Source organism: Grammomys surdaster, unplaced genomic scaffold, assembly GCF_004785775.1.
Source record: "Grammomys surdaster isolate TR1022 unplaced genomic scaffold, NIH_TR_1.0 213, whole genome shotgun sequence".
NCBI classification, from domain to species: Eukaryota; Metazoa; Chordata; class Mammalia; order Rodentia; family Muridae; genus Grammomys; species Grammomys surdaster.
Window position 1 is genome coordinate 533,369 of NW_021604658.1, and position 9,178 is coordinate 542,546.

Genomic DNA, 9,178 nt, shown 5'->3' on the forward strand with positions numbered 1-9,178 from the left:
AGACAGACAGACAAAAGGAATATTAGAATGGCTCACAGGCTTTGGTCCAGCTAGCCCAACAATGACTGTCTACCAATAGAAAGGCCAAGAATCCAATAGTTGCTCAATGCATGAGGCTGGATATCTTAGCTGGTCTTCAGCATATGCCAGAATCCCAAAGAAGTAAGCTCTAATGCCAGTGAAGGAGTAGACTTGCCAGCAAGAGTAAGAGCAAGCAGGCAAAGAGAGTGAGCTTCCTTCTTCTGTGTCCTTTATAGAGGCTGCCAGCAGAAGGTGTGCCCCAGATTAAAGGTGGGCCTTCCCACCTCAGAAGATCCAGATTAAAAGTGGGTCTTCCCAATTCAAATGATTTAATTAAGAAAAACAATCCCTTATGCATATACCTAGCCGCTTGGGTTTTAGTTAATTTCAGATGTAGTCAGGTTGATGCCAAGAGTAGCCATCTCAGCTCGGTTCAGCAGGCTGTTGGTCATCTGAGGACACCGAACACGCCCTTTACCTTTCCACCTATATACTCCAAAAAAATCTATATCAAAGACTTAGTCTTGAGTGAGACATCGCAGACCAGTAAAGTGTCATGGAGCTGATGCCAGCAGTATCTAGGTAACGGCTGCTTCTCACTTCTCGGCATCAGACTTACAGTCCATGTTGGCTGTGAGTGTGTAAAGAAGTGTGGGAACCCTTCTGGATTGTGCAGCCTTGCCCACCTTTAGATGAGCTAATTGCCTGTTCTCTGTGTAGGTTTTGGCTCACCTGGCAAGAGGCTATTTTTCAATGGCTCAGTTGTACTTGGTGGAGCTTGGCGAGGTGATCTGTAAGTGCGTGTGTGAAGCAAACCCATCCATCCAGCTCCACGGCGTGAAGGTAATGTCATTACAAGTGACGTGTGTTCTTCTGTGGTTTCTGAGGTTTCAGGTGAGGGGGTGCACATTCCTCTCCTAGTTTGTCTGCACAGGGTTAGCTAACAGCATCAGGTGTCAGTTTTACTCCTTGAAAGAATAGCTCTGTCATAGTTGCTGAGAAAAGAAAAAACAGTTAGAAATTACTTTTCCTAAGTGGTGTACATGCCTTTAATTCCAGCATGAAGGAGGCAGAGGCCATTGGATCTCTTAAGTTCAAGGCCAGCCAGGGCTACATAATGAAACCCTGTCTGGAAAAAACTAAACGAAAAGGAAAAGAAAGGAAGAGAAACTACTTTTGCTGTTGATTTGAGATGATTACAAACTGAAGCAGGGTGTTTGTGACCTCCACAGAGCGGAGCTTCTGCTCTGACAGTGCGTTTCGTGTATCTTGGCAGCTCCTGGAAGAACTGGGTACAGGCTTGATACAGCAGTACAAGCCAGATTCCAACACAGCACCTGAACAGAGAGTGCCAGTCCACCTGGTAAGCCCGCCTCCAGCCCCAGTGTCCTCTGCGTTCTAGTATGCTCAGTAATGACGTGGGGAGGATGATGTCATTTCTTCCACTGTTGAAAACCATGGTGCACCAGTAAAATGGCACTGTGGGTAAAAGGTGCTTGCCGCCCAGGGCTGCACACCTGACAGTCTGAGTGTGATCCCTGGAACCCACTTAAGGAACGAACTCCACAAAGTTTCCCCTGACATCCCCATGTGCACCATGACAGATGTGTCCACATATGTCATACGTGTGCACACTAATAACAAATAAAATTCAGAACAAATCTGTGGTGTTCCTGTTGGGGAATAGCACTCCAGAATTATTATTACTGGGATATGGCGTGTGTGCCGATGTCCACATGTGGAGGTTAGAAAGTAATTTGTGGAGTTGGCCACAACTCGATGGCCACTTTTATGTGGGTTCCAGAGATTGAACTCAGGTCACCAGCTTGCACGGCAAGTGCCTTTATGCACTGAGCCATCTCACCTGAAGCCCCAGGACTTCTTACCCCTGTTGAACTATAAGCTGCTACTGCTGATTAACCCTGAAGCTACCTACCCTCTGGTCTCCATCACCACCACCACCATCACCACCATCATCCTCACCACCATCACCACCATCATTGTCACTGTTGCTGTCAACTCAGTTACACTGTAGTGACCTACTGGATGGCAGGTTATTTCAGTTGTTTCCGTTGCTGTGGAAGATGACCAGTGAAAACACTTACAAACAGCTACCACTTCAGCAAAACCTTCCTCATCTGCAAGGCTGCATCTAGTGGGCATGGCTTCAGCAGGTCCCACATTGGCCATTGTCTCTGCTTCTAACTGTGCCTCTGTTCCAGGTAGTGATGTTCTGGACTGCGATGCTGAATGGTCCTTTGCCCCGAGCCCTGCAGTCAGCAGAGCACCCGACTCTCCAGGCGAGTGCCTGCGATGCCTTGTCCTCCATCTTGCCAGAGGCCTTCAGCAGTCTGCCGGTAAGCTGCCATGTGCCCTTACTCCTGGACCGTGCCCTGGGTAGCGGGGCTCCAGTGTGATTCTCTGTTCTGAAATCTTTTCAGCCTCCTCTCTTTAAAAAAAAAAAAAAAAAAAAAAAAAAAAGGAAGCTGTTTTTATTGAGTTTGTAGTGAGGGCAGTGAAGTGTTACTCCTCCAGGAAAGCCTGGCTTCCTGGGCCTTAGAGGATGCGGTGTGGGCGGCACAGCTCTGAGGGCAGACTTCGAAACACGTCCTGTCCTGAGGTGAGTCTTGGTCCACGTCCCAGCCATTCCTCCAGCACTTTGGCTCCTTGAGTTTCTTTAACGCTTTGTATCATCCACTTACCAGAGGGGTCATGTGAGAGGTAACTGGAGAGAATCCTTGTTAGGAGGCCTTGACTCAGGGTCTTCGCTCTGCCCATACCTCCTGGTTCCATCGCTCCAGGTGAAGATCTTATATCTGATTTCGGCTGCTCCTCTTCCTCATTCCTCAGTGCCTTTTGATCTGTTCTTAGCTATGTAAATTAGCTTCCATACAGGAGCTGGCAGTGATGAAGCACAAGGATTCAGTGACCTTGTTCACATCGTTGAAAGGTGCAGCGTAATAAGATGCTCTTTGTGTGCCTCACCCAGAATCTCTGCTGACACACCTGCCCCAGTGTCAGGCTCCACCCTTTACACGCGCGCGCACACACACAGAGTTGACTGAAGGTCACGGTGGTTTAACACAGCACAGGCGGTCTCCCCACAGCTGCTCACGGAAGACTGGCACACAGTTCTTCCTTCTCACAGTTCCTTTTTTGAACCTTCTCGTTGCAGAATGACAAGCAGATTTTGTGCATTACAATGTTGCTTGGCCTGAACGACAGCAAGAACCATTTAGTGAAAGCCGCCACCTCCAGGGCCCTTGGAGTCTATGTGCTTTTCCCCTGCCTCAGACAGGTGAGAGGAAGCTTGGCATGCCCTCCTCCAGTTCCTCAGCACCTATACTACTAGAGCATTTGTGGGCTTGAGGCTTCTGAGCTGACAGTGAAGGAAATTAGCCTGTTATGTGATCAGATTTCCTTGGCTGCTATTACACTGCGCAGCACCTGCGGTTCGTTTGCCAATTATTTGACACACTGCCTGGGACTTTAGTGTGCAGCAAATGTTTAATTAGTGAATGACTGACTAAGGGTTAAAAAGAGGATGAGAAGGAGCAGTGATTGAGAAGCGGTACGTTTGGGAGACGCTTTCACTGTCAGAACGTTGCTGAAGGAGGTGGAAGTCAGCCCGAGCACAGAACACACAGGTGACCGTCGCAGGCGCTCGGTGACTCCACAGCAAACTTGAATCAAAATCAAAATTACCATAAAGGCCTATAGCTTTCTGTGAAAATAAGCTGTAAAGTTCAGAGGCAGCAGTGTGAACTCCTTAGTAATATAGCCTGGTTTGTTGTACAGGACGTCATATTTGTTGCAGACACAGCAAATGCTATATTGATGTCACTTCAAGATAAGTCACTAAACGTGCGTGCCAAAGCAGCCTGGTCCTTGGGCAACCTGACAGATACTCTGATTGTCAACATGTAAGTGACTCAGCTGCTTTCCCTGAGTGGCATCTGTATTATGCAGGCGGTTTTACTACTTTGTTTTAATATTCCTCTAAGCAATAAACCCAGTATATATATATATATATCTTCAAAAATACCATGTGCTGTCATAAGTATATACCCACATTGTAGAAAATATCACAGTAGAAGTCCAAAACCTTTGTAACAGTTACCCTGTTCTTAGGATGCAGAGGGTTTTTTTGGGTTTTGTTTTATTAAATATTTTTACATATAATATATTTTAATCATATTTCCCTCAACCAATTCCTCTCATATCCTCCCCCCTCCTACCCATCCAACTTCATATTCAGTCTCTCTCTCCCTCTCCCTCTCCCTCTCCCTCTCCCTCTCCCTCTCCCTCTCCCTCTCTCCCTCCCTCAAAAAAACAGGAACCTGCCCTGGAATGTAGCTGATATACCCAGGACACTCCATTGGAGAAAGAAAGAAAATATATACATACATACATACATACATACATACATTTAAAGTGTGTGTGTCTGTGTGTCTGTGTGTCTATATGTATGTATGCAATATACTCACAGGTCAAAAGATTTTGAACAGTACTGAGGGGTGTTCAGTATAGAATCTGCCTCCTTCCCACAACACCCCATTCCTCTCACTAGAGCTGACTGCAGCATGCTTTCTGTCACGTAGCTCTGCATAAGAGTCACGTGAGGCACACAGGGCCATTCTCTGCTCTGGGTGTATAATAAACACCTGCCACACAGACCCCGCCGAGGGATGCATCCTTATCCATCCCCTTCCTGAGTGCTTGTTTTAGGCCTTGGGCCTGCAGATGTCTACAGACAGAACACTTCCAGCCATGAAATGTCCATTTTGAGATAACCTCTGTGGTTATATTCTTAAGTGTGGGACTGCTGGATTGACACCTAGGTGTGTTGGCATGTGCCTGTCATCCCAGCACTCAGGAGGCTGAGTCAGGAGGATCACAAATTCGAAGTCATCATAGGCTCCACACCAAATCCCAGGCCAGTCTAAGTTCTGTAATGAAGCCCTGGCTCAAAAAACAAACAAACAAAGCCAAGAAAGATGCGTGAGTTCTTGGCGTGATCTGAAAAGATGTCAAGCTGTTTTCCTCACGTTTTTACCCTCTGTACTTGGTGACTCTGTCTTTGTATGCACACTTCTAAGTGGTGTTTTCTTCTTATCCCACCTTGTGCCCTGGGTGGGGCAGGGACACACCGGACCCAAGTTTCCAGGATGAGTTCTCTGGGCTCCTGCTCTTGAAAATGTTGCAGACTGCAATACAAGCCTCCACGGACAAAGACAAGGTACTTGCAAGATGGCGAGGGTACACACTTAAGCACAGCTGCTCCAGCAGGGCATCTGACTGTCAGCCGTCCTGTGTCGGCAGGAGCTCTGGCCAGTGCTGCCCACTGTACACTCAGACAATTTATTCTGCTGCCTTGTGTCCCATGGGAAGTGCCAGCATTTCCTTGTTGTTGATATTACTGCATGATATAGTCATGTTTATCTGCTATTTAAACAGATGGAAAGAAAAGAAAACAAATGCATCTTTAAGTGGAATTGACAAGAAAGATAAAAAGCCCAAGTGTGCCTGTTAGTTACATGGTACATTTAAAAAGCATGGGCTCTGGTGTTAGGTTGGGTGAGCATGTACAGTTCTTGGACTCGGCGCCCTCTCTGGGTCCATAACCTGGGGTGGTCTTTTTAAAGGTGGAATTTATACTGAAACATCTATGGTAAAATAACTCTGAGACCTTTTATGTTTCATTCCAGGTCAAAAGCAATGCGGTCCGGGCCCTCGGGAATTTGCTCCATTTTCTACAGCCCTCTCACATAGAAAGACCCAGGTTCGCTGAAATCATCGAGGAGTCCATCCAGGCTCTGATCTCCACTGTTGTGAATGACGCTGCCATGAAAGTCCGGTGGAATGCTTGTTATGCGATGGGAAATGTTTTTAAAAACCCTGCTCTTCCACTTGGTAAGATGGTCTCCCTCCCCTTGCCTGTCAAGAGCCTATGGGGAAGGAATATACCAGCCTGTGCTGTTGCTAAACATATTTGTCATCTGGGCTTTTGTCACAAGAGTAGAAAAACAGCAGGAACTAGGTTTGGTGGAACAATGAAACAAGTCAGTGTTTGATGAGGTATTTTACTGCCATTTAAAAAGTGTATTTACAAAGCTGCTTTTTTTTAAGCTGAGAAAATACTTATGTTAAGCAAACAAAATGGGAGTTTAACTCATTTCTACTGTATCACCTCATTAAATACTTAGGAGAAAAGATAGAAAGGAAATTGGCCAAGTCCTTAGAGTTGCCTCTGGAACAGAGGGTACAGGTTCAAATCTCACAAGTTCTGGGTTCAGAAAAGGATGCTCAGGGCTTCTCTGTCCATCATGCTGCCCTGAGCACCACGAGTCTTCCTCGGCACGTTGTCTTGGGCCACCAGCTTCTGCGTACAACCCTAGCCACTGGGAATGCCAGCCAGCACTGGCTCTGTGTCTCTGCCTCCATCACACTGGAGAGCTAAAGGTGTGTCCCTGAGGGAGTATTGGAGGGGGACAACCATGTAGACCAGCAGAGCAGCACCATGTGAGGGGCAGCTGGCACAGTGTCCGTACCTCCCAGGATGTCCTGGCAGAGCAGCCCCAGAGAGACAGTGGAGACACTGCTGGGGGCAGAGCTGTGAGGGAGCTTGTGAGCCTGAAGCAGGAACAGACTGTGGACAGTGAGACCTGAGGCCCTTGTAAATATCACTAGCATTCACAGAACGGGAAGAGTCTGTTTTTCTGGGAGCAACAAATAAAGGGACAGGCTAGGAAAGACACTCCAGCCAGACCATTTAAGAAGATGCTAAGCCAGCACTTCTAAGGAGGTGGAAATGCGCTAATTTGGGGGTGGCCACAGAAATGGGAAAAAGATGTGAGCATCTTATTCTTGAAGCTAGAAGTGTGTTTAACTTGTAACAATAAAATACATGATGTGCCATGGCGGATTGCTGCCCGGTTCTAGCAGGAATGGGGCTGCTGCCCACAGTCCACAGCCTCGTGCTGCCAGGAGCAGTGAGTACAGTTCCATCCTTCTCCTCTGGCCAGGCTTTGCCCTGTTGGACAGACAGAAGTCATGCTTCAGGTTTGTCTAGGGAAATAGTCCCTTCCCTGGGATCCACCAGGTTGGTTTTGCTGCCCTGGTCTAATGAGGAGTCTCAGTCACTGTTCTGTAGCTGTGAAGAGATACTATGACCAACGCAACACTTGTAAAGGAAAGCATTGCACTGCAGGCATACTTACACAGATGTAGTCCATTGTCATCATGGTGGCATATGTGGTGCTGGGATCGGTAGCTGAGAGCCACATTCTGATCCACAAGCAGAGAGAGACTGGGCCTGACATGGGCACTGCAGAGCCCACCCCACATGACACATGCCTGCCAACAAGGCCACACCTCCTAATCTTTCTCAAATAGTGCTAGTTCCCTGATGACTGAACATTTAAGTACGTGAGCCTATGGGGCCGTTCTTGTTATAACTCTAGCACATGGAGTAATCATGAGAGTGGAGCAAATACAAAATCCACGCTCCCCCCAACCCTTCCTGCCCACCCTGCTTGTCTCTAAACCTTCACTGGTTGTAGTGACTGTGACTTCTTCCTAGGAACAGCCCCGTGGACCTCCCAGGCCTACAAAGCCCTGACATCAGTTGTGATGTCATGCAAGAACTTCAAAGTGCGCATCAGATCTGCTGCAGCCCTCTCTGTTCCGGGCAAGAGAGCACGGTACGGGTCCGTAGAACAGTTCACCCAGATCTGGAGTGCGCTGGTCACTGCCCTGCAGAAGAGCGAAGACACTACAGACTTCCTGGAGTTCAAGTACTGTGCCAGCCTGCGGACTCACATCTGCCAGGCACTGCTTCACCTCCTGAGCCTAGCCAGTGCCTCAGACCTGCCCTGCATTCAAGAAACTCTTAAGCTGAACGGAGATATGATCCAGTCCTACATCCTACAGTTCTTAAAATCGGGAACAGAGGAAGATGATCCCGGAGCAGTCCACACCCCACAGGAAAGAGACCAGATGGTCAGACTGGCCCTGAAGCACATACACAGTGTGCAGGCACTGGCTGGAGACACAGCCAGAGGGGTCATCATGGGTTTCTTAGAGGACATCCTGACCGTTCATTGTGACTCTTCAGGAGGACAAGTGGTGCTCCGTGGGCCCTCAGATCAGTGACTTTCCACCCTCCCTCACACGTCACGAGTGGGAATCAGACACTCAGCCTGTGCATTTGTACGTGGAGTTTCATTCTAGGGCAGGAGCATCTGTCAGCATTTAGAACGGGCTAGTATCTCCACCACTTCGGAGAGTGGTTCCATTACTGGCCATTCTAACACAGACATCTAAGGTACAAGGAGTCAGGATCTATGAAGCCTGGGCCCGAACAACTGGACGTCTTTTAGTCTCAAAAAGAAAGAAAATAAATTTAGAAATTAGAATCTTATTAGAATTGTGTTTTCAAGACTGTTTTTTAATAACAAACTGATTTTTTATAAAAGCACAGCAAGAAGAAGAACAGGCCTCGTGAAGTGTCTGCCAGCACAGCTGCAGCAGCCAGACTCCTGCAAGAGCACCCCTTGATGAGTATGCAGCTGCTCACCCGGCACCTGCATGCACCCCAGGGCTCTTCCACCTCCCCACAGTCCAGGAGCCTGGGCCACAGCAACACCAACTTTTGTCTAAATTCACAAATGACCTTCAGGGTAATACGGTCCTATACATTAAATATGCTGTTTGGCCACCTTTTAATTTGTATGTTTTAGGTTATTCATATAATGTCAATGGTTATTCATATAATGTCAATGGTTATTCATATAATGTCAATGGTTTCAATGAGAGATTTTTAAATCTATTTATTAATGTCAAATACTTGTTAAAGTAATTTCTGGCTGGTTAATTGTTTACATTTAGATTTTGCACTTTTGACCAGGAATAATACAGTAAAATTATTTCCATCCAAAATGTAGGATTATATAAGAAAGAAAGGATTTCACACTTATATCTGATGTGGGATAAATTAAAAGAAGCAGAGATTGGCTCTAGTGATATTTGTTTAATTGTGAGATTTAAGCTAGCTAGGCATGGTTGCACATTTCTGTTATCTCAGCACCCTGGAGGCCGAGGTAGAAGAAGGGCGAGCTTGAGGTCATCCTGGGCTATATATCAAAACCCTGTCTCA

At 47.0% G+C, this 9,178-nt stretch overlaps 1 protein-coding gene across 1 annotated transcript in view; it reads left to right on the forward strand.

The window, feature by feature from the left end:
• The window catches only part of Heatr6 (HEAT repeat containing 6), a 27,472-nt gene extending 18,724 nt beyond the window's left edge, over positions 1 to 8,748 (forward strand). Inside the window, exons 13-20 of the mRNA XM_028772404.1 lie at positions 742 to 864; positions 1,298 to 1,384; positions 2,244 to 2,378; positions 3,197 to 3,319; positions 3,820 to 3,944; positions 5,164 to 5,260; positions 5,730 to 5,934; positions 7,604 to 8,748. Of these exons, the coding sequence (XP_028628237.1) occupies positions 742 to 864; positions 1,298 to 1,384; positions 2,244 to 2,378; positions 3,197 to 3,319; positions 3,820 to 3,944; positions 5,164 to 5,260; positions 5,730 to 5,934; positions 7,604 to 8,175 (1,467 nt within the window). The 3' untranslated portion in view covers positions 8,176 to 8,748. The remainder of the gene's footprint in view (positions 1 to 741; positions 865 to 1,297; positions 1,385 to 2,243; positions 2,379 to 3,196; positions 3,320 to 3,819; positions 3,945 to 5,163; positions 5,261 to 5,729; positions 5,935 to 7,603) is intronic.
• The last annotated feature ends 430 nt before the right edge of the window (positions 8,749 to 9,178 follow it).